The 20,185-nt window shown below is 36.5% G+C and overlaps 2 protein-coding genes across 2 annotated transcripts in view; one reads left to right on the top strand and one right to left on the bottom strand.

Moving 5' to 3' along the window:
• Positions 1–11,281, bottom strand: part of LOC134541504 (oxygen-dependent coproporphyrinogen-III oxidase) — a 33,633-nt gene extending 22,352 nt beyond the window's left edge. Inside the window, exons 1-2 of the mRNA XM_063385001.1 lie at positions 10,828–11,281; positions 4,090–4,288 (exon numbers count right to left, since the gene is read on the bottom strand). Coding sequence (XP_063241071.1) covers positions 4,090–4,288; positions 10,828–10,919 — 291 coding nt within the window. The 5' untranslated portion in view covers positions 10,920–11,281. The remainder of the gene's footprint in view (positions 1–4,089; positions 4,289–10,827) is intronic.
• LOC134541505 (syntaxin-binding protein 5) overlaps positions 11,205–20,185 on the top strand; it is a 366,972-nt gene continuing 357,991 nt past the window's right edge. The window contains exon 1 of the mRNA XM_063385002.1: positions 11,205–11,553. Within this exon, the coding sequence (XP_063241072.1) occupies positions 11,434–11,553 (120 nt within the window). The 5' untranslated portion in view covers positions 11,205–11,433. The remainder of the gene's footprint in view (positions 11,554–20,185) is intronic.

The following is a 20,185-nucleotide window of genomic DNA, read 5'->3' on the forward strand; positions in this document are numbered from 1 at the left end:
GCTCCCAGCGGTCCACACGGAACCTCACGTCCACATCCTCCTCTGCCTCCAGCGCTCGGCAGAAGTCAGCCTGCGCAGCCACCCCACACGCTCACCACCGTGCTGCCTCCCACACCCCCGGCCCTCCTGCAGCACACACGTGATGCCACCGCCCCCCTCGGCACGCTCCCAGCGGTCCACACGGAACCTCACGTCCACGTCCTCCTCTGCCTCCAGCGCTCGGCAGAAGTCAGCCTGCGCAGCCACCCCACACGCTCACCACCGTGCTGCCTCCCACACACCGGCCCTCCTGCAGCACACACGTGACGCCACCGCCCCCCCTCGGCACGCTCCCAGCGGTCCACACGGAACCTCACGTCCACGTCCTCCTCTGCCTCCAGCGCTCGGCAGAAGTCAGCCTGCGCAGCCACCCCACACGCTCACCACCGTGCTGCCTCCCACACCCCCGGCCCTCCTGCAGCACACACGTGACGCCACCGCCCCCCCTCGGCACGCTCCCAGCGGTCCACACGGAACCTCACGTCCTCGTCCTCCTCTGCCTCCAGCGCACGGCAGAAGTCAGCCTGCGCAGCCACCCCGCATGCTCAGCACTGCGCTCCTTCTGCAGCTCACTGGTGTCCCAGCCCCCCTCGGCACGCTCCCGCGGTCCACACGGAACCTCACGTCCTCTTCTTCTGTCTCCAGCACCTCGGTATAAGTCGGCCTGATATTCAACACTCTACAGACAACTGTGATGATGCAGATGGGGAAGATCTCATTACAAACCTAATTTCGCTAGCAGTGTTGTGACCCACGTCTGCAATGGTGGGTCAATCCACGGAAATTTTTCATGTAAAAAATTCTGCAGGTTGCTATCAGGAATGTAAGACTGCTGTTAAAACTCTGAAAATTAGACTATCTTTATATCTGAAATATGTGTCAAACAGCTGGGCATTTCTCAGAAAAGGCTCAATATGCCAGTACATGGTCTATCCAGTGCTCCTGTGAATGTAGCTAAAATTGTAACCACTTGTGCTATCAAATCAAATGACACACGTCTCCCTAAACTTCCACCATGAGGCATTTGTCCTTCCTCGAATCACCAACGCCTTACCCAGTATGACAATACCTGCTCAAAGGTGGGAACACATTGACAACCTTCGTCCAGTCAAACCTCCTTTGGCAGCCCAGGTCCTACTGACATGTTGCTCGGTGCAAACCTGTATCCATATGCCGTGAATAGACAGAGACTCAAAGGAGAATTGAATCTCCGGTTGTGTTGTTAAGGTCATGTGTTGCTCCTCTACCCCTGTCAAGTCACTTAGTCTCTCTTTCCATGTTGCTACACCTACTCTAGATGTCATGGTTGAGAGATTTTGTGAATTTGAAGAATTTCCAACAATTCATTCTACGTCCGTTGACGCATATATTCCCTTTTAGTCAGTCGTAACTCAAGTGAATGGTATTCTGTTGATTTACCATTTGCAGTAACCAAACCCAATTTTGGTGAATCAACATGGTCGGGCAGTTCATTTTCTTAAGAGCTTGGAGTGAAGGATAAAGCAACCACCTCACCTCCACATGGTGCCTGTTTGAAACCTATCTGAATCTGTTGAAATGTCATATTATATTACCTACCATTGTGTACTAAAAGCCAGACAGCAACCACAACTATGTTGTGAGTAGTCTTCAATGCATCATCAAAGACCACCTCTTCTGTGAGTTTGAATGACTCATTAATGAGTGAGCCCAAATTGCAAAATGAGCTGCTTGAGATATTGCTTTCCTTTTGGCATTATAATGTTGTTTTCACTGCTGACATAAAACAGATGTACAGACTGATTCGAACCAATGCACACAACCGGGATTATCAACGAATTGTATGGAGAAGCTCCACTGATGACCCTATCCACGATTATCGGTTAAAGAATGTAACATATGGTGTTGCTTCAGCACCTTATCTTGCTGTTCGAACTCTTCTACAACTTACTGACAATGAGCAGACAACTATTCCTGTGAAGACAAAGGTTCTTCGCACAGATGTGTACGTGAATGACGTCACTGGTGCCTCAACCCCTGAAGCTGAAGAAGTGTTTCAACAAGGACTTATTCAGTTTTTGAAATGAGAACAATTTGAACTTCTGAAATTCATGAGCAACCACAGTCACCTGTTGTGGCTGCATCCGGATGTTGTGCAGTTGTATGCAGAACTTTCATTTGAAAATCCTACAGATGTCTTGTGTCTGTCCTAGGTCTTCAGTGATAGCCACAAATTGGTTTTACATAAAAGTTGCATCCAACTGAATTTATAATCACCAATCGATCTTTTACTGTCAGAGTTGGCAAGGATATTTGATCCACTAGGGTCTCTTTGCCCTGCCCCTGATACCTTCCTCTCCAAGTGGTTCATTCAGCAGCTGTGGACACAGGGAGTTGACTGGGAAGTCAGTCCACCCAATGGAGCTTGCTGAAAATGAAAGAAATTCAGACAAGAGCTTCCTGCATTGGCAAGCATTTGTGTACCCCGGCTAAAGCCACAGATGTGAAAATCCACGGCTTCTGAAATGCATCTGAGAGTGGTTTTTGTGCAGTAATGTACAGGCGATGTTGGGGCATCGGATGGTATCACAGTACGATTGGTGGTTGTTAAATCTAAGGTAGCTCCACTCAAAAGCATTCCAATTCATCAGTCTTCAGTTTGGTATTTAAAATGTATCATAAGCATGAATGTAAAAAACATTTTAAGAAATAAATTCAGATTTTTAGTTCAAAAAATAAATTTGAAAATAATTATATACACCACCATTTACTTCTTTTGTAACTGATTTTAGTCATCTTGTTTACAGCTGTAAATAAAAAAACTAACACAGAAAATTCTTTATGTAGGTGGTGCATACCATCTCTTGCCAACCAATGGAAACTAAACAAGGCTGACAACAGCATAAAGGCCATAGAATACATTATTAAAGATTCCTTTGTTTTATGTCACCTATAGATGACAACAGGTCCGAAGGAAAAAATCTATTAAAATAGTAATTTTAAAAAAAGTCTATAACTACAGTAAATGACCAATGTATAACCAGTTCATTGTTGATAATTACTTTGCCAATTAAAATTTCTTTCAGATTATTATCATACATCTGGTACTGAGAACCATATTAAATATAATGTTTGGTTACAATTTATTATTGTTTTATTTGTGATTGTTGATAACAAGAACTATTGAAAAATAAAATAACATTGCTTAAAATGTGTATAGTATTGTCAATAAATGTGATATTTTTAAACATTTATGTAGATGTTAAAATATATATCTACATTTTTTACCCATACATATTAAGAACACAAAAAATAGGATAAACAAAAATTGGAAAAAAAAATAAAAAATATGTTGCTAATAAAATTAGTTATATAACATATACATATGTTTTACAGGATAACTGCTTCATGTATTTATACAAATTATTTTAAATTATTATTTCAACAAATTATTTTGAATCATTATTACAAATTATTTAAGATAGTAAAACATATAGGTACACAAAAAAAGTTTTCTTACTATTTTATATTTTAATTTTTTTAAATAAAAATTAATGCAAAAACAAAACCATAAATGTATTTGTTGGAAACACCAGGTTTATTTCAATGTTTAAAAACTGAGTTGGTTTGGTATTTTAAAGAAAAATAGGTGTTTATTAAAATTTGGTTGAATTTTATTAACATTCACGCCTTTATGATAGTAGGATAATTTCTTGCAATAACCTATGCTTTGAAAAAATATTCCCCCATATTTCTTCCCAAACTCTTTGATTTAACAATTTACTTGAATTCTGTGAACAGTGTGCCTGAAATTGCAACTTAATTCTCTACTTCCATAGTAAACAGCTCGTGCCATAGCTCTGATTGTCTATTTTCAAAGAACCTAGGAAACTTGTCGCGTGGACAGGGCCTAAGTGTTGAAGTAAAGCATTCTCTCTTTATCTCTCCTTCACCTGTGTGGGCGGAAGGCAAGTCTGGTGTCAGACCTGTGCTAAGAAAACATTCACTCTGTTAAACCTGTAAAAAGAATAAAATAACTAAACACAGGAACAGACAAATACAGCTTCATACCTGTATCTTCATAATCAAAAGTTCTATTTTAGTTTTCATATCATCCGGGTTCTCAGACAGCTTGGCGATGCTGGTCAAAGGCTCAGCCATGAAGTGTGATGTGTCCACTTTCATCACCTTCTTCTTAGCCATCTCTGCTTTGTGCGTGGAAGCCACATACGTGGCTACGCTGCAGCCAACTGCAAATGCTCCAACATACCTTTGAGACAAAACAAATTCACAATCAACTAACAAGTTCCACAATGTTTAACATCACATGTAAATTAATTTACTAGCCCAAGATGCATTACATTTTTTTTATATTAGCTACATATAACAAAAGAAGATAATGAAGATGTTACACAACAGTTGGATAAAGTAAATATGTTATGTAGTTAGAACATTATGTCATCAAGACTTGGTAGTTACTACAAATATCACACTGTATTGTCAACAGAACATTTCAATCACTGGCTTCTTACATGTTACACTAGTTGTTTAGCCAGTAGTACATACTGTTCAGAATAAGGTGAGACTTCTGACAGGTGTTTCATCAATTACTCTGACACGGACCGATGAATAATGTGATGTAATAAGCAACATGAACAGAGATTCATGAAGCATCAGGCTAGAAGCTATTGTATCAATAATTATTTTGAAATTTCATTTCATAAGCGTAATTAGCTGTCAATTACAGTTTGTTAGCTGAAACACCTGTTAACAGAGTGTACTGTCAGACCACACTTATAGTCACTCACCTTACAACAAACATTTGTTTTCAAGTTGGATCAAATTCATCTAGCATTACTGAAGCAATATGGATTTTGCTGAGATCCAATTAGAGAGCACATTACTGGAAAATAACATGGAAGAGGCACAAAGTTGGCAATAAACAATGTGATGCAGTTTGATTATATTTAGAATAATTAAGTTGGGTGTTTGTAAATGTTTGGGGAAATTGTTATGAATTGTTTGAAGCATAATAAACCTGAAAGAGATGATTCTAATACTGAAGCCCGTAGCAAAACTGAGCTCCCAAAAGATCTTTTCATTGGTTGCAGAGCCTCACATATCAAACGAAATGCTTCCACTCTGCAGTGCAGATGTGACGAAGGCTGGGACTGAGCAATATAACTAAAAATAAAAGTTAACAGATGTAAATCATTACTGGTAGCCTACTAATATCAATGCTGCACTAACTTAGGTTCATGCAATGAAGCTAAACTTACTACTACAATGTTACTATAAAATCAAAGACCAATTTTTTCCACAATAAGTGTAAATTAGTAGCTTAAAATCTTTTGAAATAGGTATATTATAATACTAAGCATTTATGACAACACGTATTTTTGTGAGCATTTGTCAACATAGATTTACGTATAGAATGTATAGAATTGATAACATTAATGAAATTATTGTAGCTCTTAACAATAAAATTTTTAATTCAGCTATTTTTCACGTCACCCACAACTCACTGCAACAGCCCTGTTCCACCCGCCCAGAATCGGGACGAGGCAAGTGATGCACCACTCAACCCCTGCAGTCCCACTAGACTTTATGCCACTCTGTTCACATGGGGAGCACCGGGCAACAGGGCTCTGTTTGAGATCCCTCGATAGTTCTCTTCTTCATCACTATACTGCATCATCCGTGTTTGCAGACATCAGCTCGTGATTTACAGAGAAAGCAGCGCACGAAACACAAGATTTAGCCAACTTATTTTTCAAAAGTTGAGTTCTTGGTACAAGGCATTTTCCCCAGTCTAATTTGCTCCAAATAATGTTCAATTCTCACGAAATTCAATCCCTTTAATGACACATGACCTCACTTAAACACCATAACAAGGGATTGAATGCTCAGATACTTAGAAATATCTATTTTTGGACGTGATATAAATTTTCTAAAAAAATTTTTCACTCTTCATTTTCAATGACTCAGTGTTTGCAGGTTTTTAATGTGCCCAAAAATAATTAATTAATAATGAGAAATGATTTTTCCCCATTTGGGAAAATAAAAAAAACTTAGAAGTTATAAATGTGTTTTAATGGTCAAAAAGTTGTTTATGTTGCAGTTAAATCCTCAGAAATTAAAAACAAACCAGAAAGGAACAATTTTTTGGAAGAAAAATAAATGTTTATTTGGAAGTCAAAAAAATCATTAGGTGTCTAAAACATGAACCAATCCAAGTACATAACTGAATCATGTGTGAAATTGTTTTTAACAAAAACATTCAACTTTCATTGAATCAAATGAAATATTTGAAGTACATTCACATATTTCAATTAATTAAATTCAATGAATACTTTAATATGTTGAAAAGCTTTAAGTAACATTAAATATTGATAAAACTAACATAAAAAATATGATGCATACTTTCCTTTGATAGCCCTAAACCATAGTATTCAAAGTATTAACATTTTCAGATAATAATTTAGACTCAATAAAGTTACTGAAGTAAAATCCTATGTTTGCATGATGATCATACCTTAAACTGAAGATTATAGAAGCAGAAAAGGGGGGGGGGGGGGGGGGCAAGGTAACACATAGGTACCTACTACTGAAAACTAGCATCATAACTTAAAGGGGTGCCTCCCATTTCAGGTCAAGATTTTATATTTACAGTAATTACAGATAAACTTGTAGACTTTTTCAATTGTTTAACTTTCACGAAATGAAAAATATATACAGCGCATACTTTTTCCATAATTAGCTGCCAAAGTTACATTTTTAACATTTTTTGGTTGTACAAATAAGGAGAATTTAATTTATTGGAAAAATTAAACTTTTTAGGTTTAACTGCAATGCCATTGGCTACTTCATGATGTGGTTTGCATTTCTTTCAGAAAATATTAATTAATTTAACCTGGCATTTCAAATTTTGCAAATTTGTTACGATTTTGACAGTCAAGAAACATGAAATGAGTTTTTAATTAAAAATAGCCATGAACACTTTTCGATAGGCAAGCTATCATAGGCGTGTTTATAAATCAAAAATATTTCATAAAAAATGGGTCTCATCTGGTTATCAGATGGGTGAAGGTGGATCTCCCACGGGCTCTTAGACTACTAGTCCACCCTAAACATCATAACATTTTACAAATACCAGCTTATATATTATTAGTTTTAAAACCGAACATTAATGATGCAACTAAATACTAAGGTTTTTCAAAGACATAGGCTGTCTTTTTTCCTTATTAATTATAAAATATTAATTAAAAAGTTAAGCACATATGGTGTAAGAGGTACAGCACTTAATTGGTTAACATATTACTTGTCTCAGCGTTCACATGTAATCATAGTACAATATATAGATCCCTTAACCAACATAAAATATAATGTTCATTCAGATAGGCAACACATATCTGTTGGTGTTCCTCAGGGTTCTGCACTAGGACCTTTGCTTTTTCTTATATATGTTAACGATTTGCCTAAAAATGTTAAGAGTGGTAAAATTGTAGCCTATTATATGCTGACGACACTAATATATCTATACATGGAGATAACCCTTTAAGTTTAATGGAAAATATCAAAATATTAACTAGGGACATCATAGATTGGTTTAAGGCTAATAAATTAATTCTTAATAACACAAAAACAACATGGCTTAATTTTAAACTTAATAACTTATACAATTTGCAAGACCCAACTGTATCGATAAATGGTGATAATATATCACAATCAAATTCAACCAAAATACTAGGTATATATATTGACAAGAACCTTAATTGGAAATCTCATATTGCTTATTTAACTAAAAAAATGAGCTCAATATTATTTGCTATGAGAACATTTTCAAAACTGACTAATCTAAATGCTTTAAAAATTATTTACTTTGGTTATGTTGAACCTCACTTACGATTTGGAATAATACTTTGGGGTAGTTCCACGGATTCATCTAAAATTTTTCAAATACAGAAAAGATTTGTACGTATAATAATGCATGTAAATTATCGTACCTCATGCAGACAACTTTTCAAAAGCTTAGGTGTCTTACCATTACCATCGTTATACATTTATGAATTACTTATATTTGCTCATTCACAATTGAATGAACTGCAGAATTTCAATTTACATAATTATTCGACTAGAACAAAAAATAATTTTCATATATTACAACATTGTACAAAATGTTTTGCAAATAGTCCGAGATATCTGCTATATGTCTTTATAACAAACTTTCCACCACATTTTAAATCAGAAAACCAACTTTGTGCATTTAAAAAAAAAATTAAAAATTTGTTGTTGGAATTTAGTTTTTATTCTATTAATGATTTTATGGAAGCAAAACTATGCTAAAAATATATTAGGTATTAATATTATGATATGATGTACATTATTTGTTTTTTACTATTATTTTTGTTTATGTGTATATGATTTGTACTTAAATGTGTAGGCCTATTCAGTGGCGTAGCCAGGATTTGTGTATGGAGGGTGTTAAGAAGCATGCCGCTGCCCCCCCCCCCCTCCCCCCGTGATAAAGCGGGGGGTCCGGGGGTCCTCCCCCGGGAAAATTTGGATTTTAAGGTGTAAAATAGTGCTATTTTAGCAGTTTTCGGTAGGTACTTAAATTTAAATATTGTAATGGTAAAAATTTTATTAATTTTAATATGAAATTTGTTTGAGTGATGAATAAGAAATTAATTAAAGATTTGGTGCTAGGGGGGGGGGGGGGGGGGTTTGAACCCCTAACCCCCCCCCCCCCCCCGGCTACGCCCCTGGGCCTATTCATAATGTTTAATATTCTTGACGAGTCCTATACTACATGTAGTCTACAATATAGGCCTAATTGTATATTTTTGTAGTCGACTTGGACAATAAAACTACTATATACTACTACTATATAAACTATTTAAATTTAATAATGCAGTTTAATACGACCGTTATAACCACCGAAATAAAACATTAGTTTATGTATATGTACCTACTGTAAATTGTTAAACAAGTTTTAAATCTACTTCTGAAGTACCTATACGGTTTAAAGCCTTATATTTTAAAGTGCACTGCAATAGTTAATATAAACAAATATTTCCCCTTGAAATGTATTTTTGAAAAATCGAATCATTACCATAAGTTAAACCCTTATTTCCCCCGTCCTCCTATGTTCAACTCCTCCCGCCCACACTGGCGCACTGGCACACTGGCGCTCTGGGCACATGCCCGGTTAGCCCACACGCCAAGTGGAGCCTGCACAACTCTTGCTGTCGCCCCTGCTCTCACAGAGGGCTTGCAACTGGCCAACCATTTCCCAGGCTGTACTGTCTGGAGTTCAAGGGCCAATCACGAGCGTCGGACGCAAGTTTTCAAAGTTATTGCATTTTCAATTATTATTTTGTGGACGTAATTGAAGAAACTCCAAATTTGTTCGACAACTTGTTTCAAGTCCTTGTGGTTTCTACCATAACAAAAGCTCTATGGTATTTAATGCACAAATAAAACAAAAATAGCATATTTACCATTTAAATAGGATCAGCAAAAAAAAAATGTTTTAATTAAAAATTTATTTAAAATCTTTATTCATAACTCTAACTTGATGAAAAAAAGACCGGTTAAAAAATTACAGTTAATGTTAAATAGGTACTAGGTATATCTATTCCACAAAATATTTTTTTAAGATTCCAAAATGCATTCAATTACTTCCTAATATCTCTTATCATTCTGCAAAGTGCATGCATTAGAACAAGTGGTTCCCCTGTTACAACCATTTTAATTAGATGTTAGGTAGGGCAGTAACAGGTGAAAAATTGTATTTTTGGGGTTAATAGTTGGTGTAAAATTATTGTAAATATTACCTGTAATGCAAATGGAGTGACATAAATTTTTGCTGTGTTTTCATAGCATAACGGACACTAATTTCCACAAGAGATTACCTGGATTGTTGTCACCGCCCTACTGTTTTCTTGATACTAGATGCAACTTAATCCAGTGGTTCACTAAAGATTCTTATGAATATTGCATAACTGAAACTATTTTTATAATGCAGGGAGTTTATAGTCAGTAAGTTATCGCTGGAGCCAAGACTGTTTTCTATCCTTTGTTTTCCATTTTAAGTGAATAATTTTTAATATTATTCAATTATTAAAATTCCATGCACATTAATTGTTCCATATAATCTATCCAAGTTTATCCCTTGATTTTGATGGCATGATCCTGTATATATTGATCTTGTAGTACATGATGCTTGCTGTTTTAATTTAGTATGCCGAAGATCCTAGCCAAACAGAAACTTGAATATCACATTACAAAAAATGCATCAGGTCTTAAAATTTTTTTAATATTCAACTTACAATCATAATTAATTGTTAAATCACAAGTTCTTGATATGTGGAGGATCTTTCAATGTAATAAATTAAAACAGCAAGCATAATGTTCCACCCAACTGCAAGTGTAACAATCAATCAATCAATCAATCAATCAAAACAAAACAAGGATAAACTTGGATACATGAGATGGAACTTTTAGTTGTTTAGTTTTTAAAATTAAGTACACATAGAACCCAAAATATCTTGTTTAGTGTAAATTTTATTTTTACTGTTCAAAGTATCACATGTGTGGGTCTATAAACATAACCTAAATATTGCCTGCATTTTTGGTGGGAAAAGAGCGCTTAGATCCAAATATAAACAGGTGCTCACAAATGTGTTGAAGAAATGTCTGCATGAAAGTCACAAACGAGAACACTATAACAGATAGTTTTCAAGTGACGCAAGCATGATAACGCACTTTCCCGATTTTGGATTATAGTATTGTAACTACACAAACCTTAATTTCGTTTTCTTGGTTTTCACCGGATGTCGGAAAACGGATAACGTTTTAAAAAAACGTACTCCTCTTCCAAACATATTCTCCAACATACTGAGTTACAAAAAAGTCAAATATAACAAGAATGAAGAAAGCACAACGCAGTTTGTAGAGAGTATACAGACCAAGCACTCGAACTGATCAGAACTGTAGTTGGTTTGAGAGAGTTGCTGGTAAAACCTACGAAATTTGAAGAATTCCGTGTGATACAGTAATAGTCCGTGCGAAAAGGTCAAGTTTAAATGTTAAAAAGTAAAAATAACTTCCGGACCAAGCACGTGGTATGTTGTGTCACCGCTACACGTAAACACACGTCCACGTCAACAAAACACGATCGAACAGAAACAGTCGCAGCGCAGGGCGCATAACCTGCGCGCCGACTCCCTAGCGCTACCGTCAGCCCTTGCTGCTGCAGTCATACTTGCGGCTAGCAGACGAGTTTCGGATGATGTGGTGACGGATTAGCTCCGGAGGCTCGCGCTACCAGAGTTTTTTTCGTGCCGGACGTTTGTTGTTCGCTCGCTGTTTTCATTAAATGGAGATCGGTAGCCCAGTTTCAACGCAACAATGAAGAAATTTACTTTCAAAGGCGTGTTAGATGGATTTCGGTCGTCTGTCACCCAGCCGGCGAGGGCGGATCAGGAAATAGTGGAAACCTTACGTCCGGACCACTTCCAAGTTGCTAAGGTATGACAGAAAAGTCGCCTTTTCTGGCACGCACGAGATTTCGTGCGTATGCGAATGTGACGCCATGTTTATGTCACTGCGGCAGATTGTTTCTCTTGTATTATTAGTTTTTAATGTGTACGTGTAGGTGTCTGTGTTGGTTGCGCCATCGAAGAGATGTTTGAAATGTTTATGAATGTGCTCATTGCAACATACAGACACACCTGACGTAATGTTAACTCGTCGGATGTATCACGCGCCAATTTAGAAACGCCATACTACGTCAATAGTTGCCACGCACCTACCTAAACCACCTTCAAGGGAATTACGTTTAAGGTTTCCTTGCATTAACATTCCTTTTACTACAGATGTACGATTGCTTTTAAAGTGTGACTGGCTGTACAACCTGACATCGAATATTGTTTGCCACACTTCCTATTTGAACTGTAATTAGTTGATATGCGGCGAAAGCGGACCTATTTCTGACGTTACTTAGCTAATTCATAACTTATGCTTGCGAAGTGTCGTGGGATTAGTTTCAGCACATACATATATATAGGTTACGGACTAGAAGCGAATTTGAGTCTCACTTGCATCGTATCCAAACAACGGGCTTTTGGCCGCGGGATCAATATGGGTGCGTTGTCCCTCCCTCTCCATCAAGCTCGGCAGTATCTTTCGAAATATAATTAGACGACACTGGCCCATCTGCCGTGTGTTGACACAGCCAGCACGCACCGTATTGATTGTCGAACTAGGTGTCTTGCCTGCGGCTGCCTGGCAATATCCGTCCTTACGGGTGAAACGCGCAGGATTATTATTTATTTCTATTTGCGGGGATTAATTCACGATGCCCTCAAGTCAATGTGATTTAAACTGTTTCACTAGGTGGTGCTTAATATACAAAGATAAATGTCGCTCCTAACATTGTTCCAAGTCCTTTGGCTAAGGACATACGGTAACTAATATGCGATGACAAGCTTTCAATAGCCAGCACTAACATAATGTATTATTACTTTACGGGTAAAATGTAAGTTTAGGTAGCCATACATTTTTATGCGTCGTTTAAATTATATTCCAGGGTCTGTAACAAATACGTATTTGTCGTTTCGATGATTAACACCCAGCCAGCCTCAGAGGTTGCTGATAATTCTTATCAGTAGGAGCGAGCCCTTGCGACACTAAAGTAACATACGTGCTATTAGTAAACAGTGTTGACGTATGTATTCATAGTAAGTTATTGCAGGGATTCTTGAGGTTAGCGAAGCAGGGTGGCTCAAGCAGACTTGGATGTAACTGTGTGAAGTACAACCAGTGGGAGTCTTACTACTGCTAACAGATGTTCTCAAACTATATTTTGCTGCAGTAAGTTCGACCATAAAATCAGAGATGTTGTTTGCCGACGTTTATAAACTTCGCAAGAAATGCAAGAGCGCAAAGCTGCAACACGCTACAAACACAAGAAAATCACGGCAGTGTACAAAACTTAAAACATGCAAGTTGAAATGAATTAACGCATCACCAACCCTAATCTTGAAACTGTGACACAGTAGGAAAAAAATTCAACGGTGATTTTAAATTATTAATGTTTTTTCACGAATACCTACGTGTTGAATTCTCCGCAATTTAATTTAAAAGCGTCATTTATGATAGTGTAATAAAAATAATAGTTTTAAAAGTTTTCGGAAGGTCTCACTTAAAATATATACCTAAGGCGAAACTTACGAAGTTGAAAGTTGGGCAGTGTTACTTTGCGTTTCTGATTCTTGCGTATTTTATAAACGGGAATTAAAAAAGTTGTTATTAAACTTCATGCAAGTCGCGTTGCGTGATGGTTTATAAAACCTGGCCATATACGTCAGTTATTCGAGAGTATAATATGGGCGTGCCCCTCCAATCCATCGCTAGAGCCTGTTGTGTGTGGCTCTCCGATAATATTTTGATAGAGGTGTCTTATTACATTAACCATTGACAAGTATTCGGGAGTGGTTTATAACGCGATAGTACAATATTGAAGACGTCACAAACATGGCAGATCTGACGTCATTACCACCCCTACAAGCGCGGGAATATGGGGTTTTTTGAGCGGGGAACATTCATACGCTCGTTTTGCACCAAAAAAAATTATGCAACTAATTTTCATTTATTGTATTATATCCTACTGTATAGAACACACGATACCGAAGCTATATTACTTTTCGTACCTTAATGCTATATCCTCAAGAAACACATCTGGCAATAACCAAGGATATGAATCTTCTCCGTCCAAAACGCCCTATTCCTGCGCTTGTACCGTAAGAACGTACAGGTCATAATAAATTCAGCACCGCCTTGTTGACGACTTCATCAATATCCCTACCATATCACGATGTAAACTTATAAAAAAATATATATGTAGCGGAGTTACTTGAACCAATCCAAACCTTTCACTTTGTTGTTATTAGTCAGACGAGTGTAAAACTAACCTGCCATAGGAAATTGAGACATTTTTACTTGATCTAATAAATTTAATGATTAACCTGTAAAAGAAAATATTCTTCACCTAACATCGCTAATGAAACACATCAAACCTCTCGCATATCACGGCAAACAAATTCGCACAAAAACACCATACAAATCACTAAAGCAATTATAATTTTAAAAAATTCACTTCCTTGGCTTTGTGGTACTATTCATTTAGTATCAATATTACTCTCGTATATATTAATTTCACGCCAAATATGTTAGCCATCTCTCATCAATACTACAATCACAACTGTGGAGCCAGCTAGTGTCTAAAATGAAATTATCTAATTTATTTAATAATCTCCTCAATTCTAGCCGAACTCTCCCAGTATCAAGGTACGTTAAATAATAGGTAATATCGTAATTTTAGACCTTGGAATAAAGTGTAATCAAAATCCAAATGTACTGTTTATATTCATGTGTAGTGCGTGTTATGACGGTGACACTACACTTTGACATATATAAAACAACACGTAACATGAAGATTACCTTAAATTACCTTATTATAAGCTAAAAATGGAATTTGATATGACTATCAACTTCAAGCATCCAACAATTCTATTAACACTTGAGTGAGTTGTTTTCACTATCAAATGTTAAATATTTAAGTGTAATTTAAAGTATTTCGTACAATTAAAGTCGCACATTAAAATGAAAGGTAAAATTAGTAAGTTATCAATTCTTAACTAAAATCAGTCCTGTAGAGCGTGGACCACTGGGTACGTTCAAGCAGTACTTGTCAGCAAAAGATAATAACACATTATTATACTACCAAATTCCATCTGTACTGCGTCATACTATCGGGATCGCGATTCCGGGATTTGATTCTAAATCTATAAAGATGAACTAGTTTAGAATGTTTTCCGTACAGAGGATATCCATTATAATACTAAAGAGTCTAGATCGGTCAAAACAATGTTCGTTGCGCTTGAACTGAAATTAGTTGAGGGACTTCTATACGGCGAGTCTTCGGTTGATGGGGCAAGGGACCAAACCTTGATGTAGGATACCCACGAGACGTGTAGGCTCTCGGAGACTCCTTGGTTCAACACAAGGACTGCGGTCCTCTAGCGTGCGGCAGGAATACGCTCCGTAACACCTCCGTCCTTCCTTATATGGGCTGAGACAGGACTGGACTGCGCGACGTTCATCCTTCCTGGGCTCGAACTGTGACTTCTCATTCCTACAGGATTCTTCTTTCTTTGCATTACAAACGGTATTCAATCTTCGTAGTAGTCATATCAAGTGAATTTGGCGGTCTCTTGAAGACGGATTTCCTACCATTTCTCTTCTTAGAAATAATTATTTAAAATCTTGGTATTTGTGTATAATCTTCCGTAGATTAATATCGTTATTCTCTTACAAACTCAACTACTATTTGCAGTAGCGGTTTTTTCCAATCTTCGAATAAATGTATTAAATTATATATCAATTTCAAAATGCGTTGCGTTTTAGCTGCTGTCTTGATCAAGTCTCTATTCGTTCTAAAATAATATTTTCCGTCACTATTAAACGATTTTCTTTAGTTCGTTTTCAAAACACGAGATAATAAAATTACTGACTATTTATTAGGCGTTCATCTTTAAATTAATCGTTAATTCAAAATACTACTGTTATACTAACTTTGAAATATTAAAAAAAAAAAAAAAAAAAACAGAATAGTACATAAACAAACAATAACGAAAGAAATTTACAGTCTGGATTGATCATAGAGTCTAATAAACATAAGAAATGAAATATAAAGAAACAAAATAAATATTACATGAAATTAAATATTTACTTTCTATAAAGCGTAAATATTGCATTTATACAACCATTCTTCATTCTCCAAATCGTATTACTTAATATATACTACATATATTACTTTAGTATAGAGAATCTTGATCTTTCATTTCTCTCGTAACTACTACACTCAGTGCTATACACATCCATTTTTCTTTGTTCCTACTAAATACTTATTGTTTACATATTTAAACACCTATAATTAAGACATTACATTCCGCTTATTTACTGTTGCATTTTTATTTAAATGTTATTACTTCATCTCGTACTCGTACCAAAACAGCTATTTTCGCTCCAAAACTAACACTAAACACTAACGTTCGTACGGTATTTCACTGTTACCAACATTACATACACTAATTCCCTTCGCTCCTTCGATGACATATCTTTTCCTTACATTTTTTTTCCCGAGAGAAATTACACACGCGCTGTTTACCGATATCAAGATGATAACTTGATCCTTTTGTTAAGACTTAGACATTTAGTAATTATTTCAGCATGATCACTGGATAAATTAAATAATAATTGATTAGTGGATTGAGACGGCGTAAAATTGTTCAATCCTGATCCCGCTGTGTTAAACTAGTTCGAAATAAACTTATTGTTTAAAAAAACTTATCGTTTAAAAAACCCACTTTTATCGTTGAATGAACTAAAAAATTAAATTAATTTTTTTTTGTCCAACAGCCAAATAATGCTCTACAACTATCTATAACTAAAAGCGTGGGGCGCTCTCTTCTTTCATTTTCGTAATGACTGTATCCTAAAATTAATGATAGCAAATTTGAGACAAACGATATCCATCACCCCATTACTAATTTTAAGTACATTATTAAGTTCATATAGTCATTTTCGTGTGACTATATCCTAAAATTTTTGTATTGACTATATCCTAAAATTATGGATAGAAAATCGTATTACAAAACATATTGTTTTTGTTAATATAAATTTGAAGACATAATTTAAAGTTCCCCCCGCTTTTAGATATGCAGAGTTGAGGAGCATTATTTGGCTGTACGGGGAAAATACTTCAATTTAAATTTTACTTATTAATTTTTCGTTCAATCAATGGTAAAAGCGGGGAATATAAGATTTTTTAAACGATAAGTGTATTTTATTTTTTTAGTCTCAAATTAAATAAAAATATTGAATATGAATAATTGAAACAAATAAAAATTACTAAATACGATCGATTAAAGTCTCATTTTTACAATAAACTTAAAATTAGTCATTAATATTCACGTATTCTAGACATTTCAGCTAATGCGTCAACATTACATGGAAATTTTCTTGTTACTGTATCTTAGAGCAATTAGTTCTTCTACTTGGAGACCATACAATGACTACGCGACTAAGAACTACATAAGCCTGTCCGGCAGCAAAGAGAAGCGATCCCAAATAAACAATTGCATAATCTACAGTGCAGCCTTGCGTTTTGTGCACGGTAGATGCCCCATTTCAGTAGTAATGGTAACATTCGCCTTTCAGCAGTAACATAGCTGTATTTCGCTGGAAACTGATGGCTATTGGTTTAATTATATTGTGACGAATATAAAGTGAGGAAAAAAAAAGGTTCGTAAGGTACAGCCCAGTTAATTGGTTCAGTGTTATTTATTACTAATGTTTACACCATAAATTGATTAACGCACTCAAATGATCTGTCCACAACAATTAGTCTTACACTGGTGATTGAAACACTGGAGCCTGGCTCGACAGTGGCTCGCTCTTCTGTCCGCTTCCTTCGCGCACTCACGACCACTGACGGTCACTGACGGCCACTGACGGCCACTGACGTGAGGCATGCCACGCGTGCCTGGCCGGATTACGAGGGTCCTCGCTACCCCCGCCCCCTCATGTTCCCCTAGCACCGTCACCCCTTAGGCCATTGTCAATTACCCTTTTAGTGGCCTGGGAATTCTGCGGGTTTCCCTAGGCCACCGCTCGGAGTGGCGCGAACAAACACCGCCTTTCTGGACTTTTCGGGCGTCGGGTCGGCCCAAGGTGACGCGACCAGTCGGTTCCAGAAGGGCTGCCAAGAGTATAGAAGCAGCGGAGAGAGTCTCCACACCTGCGAGTGTGCTGCCTGGCGAGCGATACTGCGGCGCGGCGTGGGTGAGTGCGCGGAGGAAGACAGCGAGCTACTGTCGAGCCAGGCTCCAGTGTTTCAATCACCAGTGTAAGGCTAATTGTTGTGGATAGATCATTTGAGTGCGTTAATCAATTTATGGCGTAAACATTAGTAATAAATAACACTGAACCAAATAATTGGGCTATACCTTACGAACCCAGTTTTCTCCCCACATTATACTCGTAATTTTTTGGTTTCAGAAATGGGATATCCCTTATTAATAGATCTAGTATACAGTTTTTTTATTTGAATTAAAAAAGTAAAACATTATTTCAAATTTAGGCGAGTCTTCCCGGTTGTATTCTTCATATTGCCAAGATCCCGGTTGGTACTCTTGAGTTTGAAGCGGTTTTGGAAGGAAACCTCATGATTTTGCTTGAAGGGTACTGTCTTTAAACAGCACAAAGCTGTCGCCTATCCATGACTTCCGATGTCACATGATGTGATGTGTTTTTCTCATGCCTTTGAATGTTTTTAATGTAGAAAATTAACGCGAAACGTCTCGTGAGCAATACACACGGTCACAATTGATATTTTAAATACCAATTATATTTTAGTTATGCTACAGATTCTCATCACAAACATACCAACTGCTTACTTATTTGAATTTTTCTTTCTTAATACACTGGTTATGTTATACAGAACAGTTTCTCCCGGGTACAGTGTTCCTTAGCGCATATATACAGTTTATATCAAAGCTAAAAAATACACATATCTTAAGAGTCAAAAATATTTTGGTAATCGTACGATTTCAAATCACAACAAACACATTCAACTGGTTAGGTACTTTATTTTAATATTTTAATTAAAAAATACAAATGGATATGCAATAAGGAACAACTACCCTTTTTTCCAAATGAAAAGTGATCCAAATTGTACTACACGAGATATATCGTGCTAGATTTTTCTAAAATCTATTATATTGGTCCGGGGTAGTAATATAAAAAAGTATGTATAATATAGGCATATGTATCCCTAATTCAATTGAATCATTCGAAACCTGCCAGTAGTTCCTTGGTGGAGGCTCATGGTGTCTTGCGAACTAACGGCGCCCCCGGGTTTAACATCGTGTTGGATGGGAGTTTCCTACATAATTGAGTATTATTCGTAATAATTCTGTCACGTTTTTCAAACTTCTTTAAAATTTATGATTGTACATTTTTTTACGAGCTCCGTGTGTGTTTAATGTATACACAATAACCTGTAATTTTGCCGCATTCGTCAGTTAAAGTTGAAATGGGAAAACGCAGAACCCAAACAAACACGTTACGTAACTCGTAACGCATGTAATCAATTCTGTTTCCTTCCTTATCATTCAGTTTATTCTGTGGTATGAATTTTTCTTTAAGAAACTAAATAGGTACTCCATTTTCACCCCCCTTAAAATTGTAACTTCAGAAAATGTTAAGAGTTGAAATTTTTGTATGCTTATAATTTGTTACCTCCCACTTGATTAGTTCAGGATATTTTTATTATAAAATCACATATATAGCCTCTCTTCATCTCTTTAGGTGTGTAATATCGTAACATTGTATAAATGAGTTGGTATTTATTGTAAGCCTTTGTTTATTATTCCTATCCAGTATCTTTTCTGCTGCTGTATTATCTTCAGGGATATAATTTATAATCGGAAACACATTTACCCCCTTTTCATCCCTTTCAGAATGTGAATCCCGCAAATATTCGTAGTCTTTGTTAATCCAGTATATGGGCTACCTTTGTTCAGAATTTCATCAAAATACATTGAAAGTTTTTTGCGGGATAATTTAACAAGTAAGAACAACAAATAAACAGTCATAAGCTACCGATTCCTTTTGATCATTTTTCGAATTGCCACAACTTAGGGACGAAAATGGGGGGGGGGGGGGGGGGAGGGAGTAGCAAGTATGGTTTCAGTTTCCATCTTTGAATTAACTATAGCAAGAGGTAAGAAACTTAGTTGTGCGGTTTATTTATTTGGAATTCTACCTTTATAAGTTTTTTTTTAAATCTTCAATCAGATCAGCATATATGCAGGCCTGTCTAGACTGGATACGTGATCATGATACAGCCGTGTGTTGAGGCAGTCAGAGCTGTTTCACTTCTCTATACCAGGCTTGTATCGTTAGTCTCTATACCAGGCTTGTATCGTTAGTCTCCATACCAGGCTTGTATCGTTAGTTGAATGTCGACGATGTCTCTCCGACTGCAGTTGCTTGCTTTCAGGTTTATTTTCAGTCACTACGCAATACGAATGAA

The sequence above is a fragment of the Bacillus rossius genome (assembly GCF_032445375.1).
Source record: "Bacillus rossius redtenbacheri isolate Brsri chromosome 4 unlocalized genomic scaffold, Brsri_v3 Brsri_v3_scf4_1, whole genome shotgun sequence".
Classification (NCBI taxonomy): domain Eukaryota; kingdom Metazoa; phylum Arthropoda; class Insecta; order Phasmatodea; family Bacillidae; genus Bacillus; species Bacillus rossius.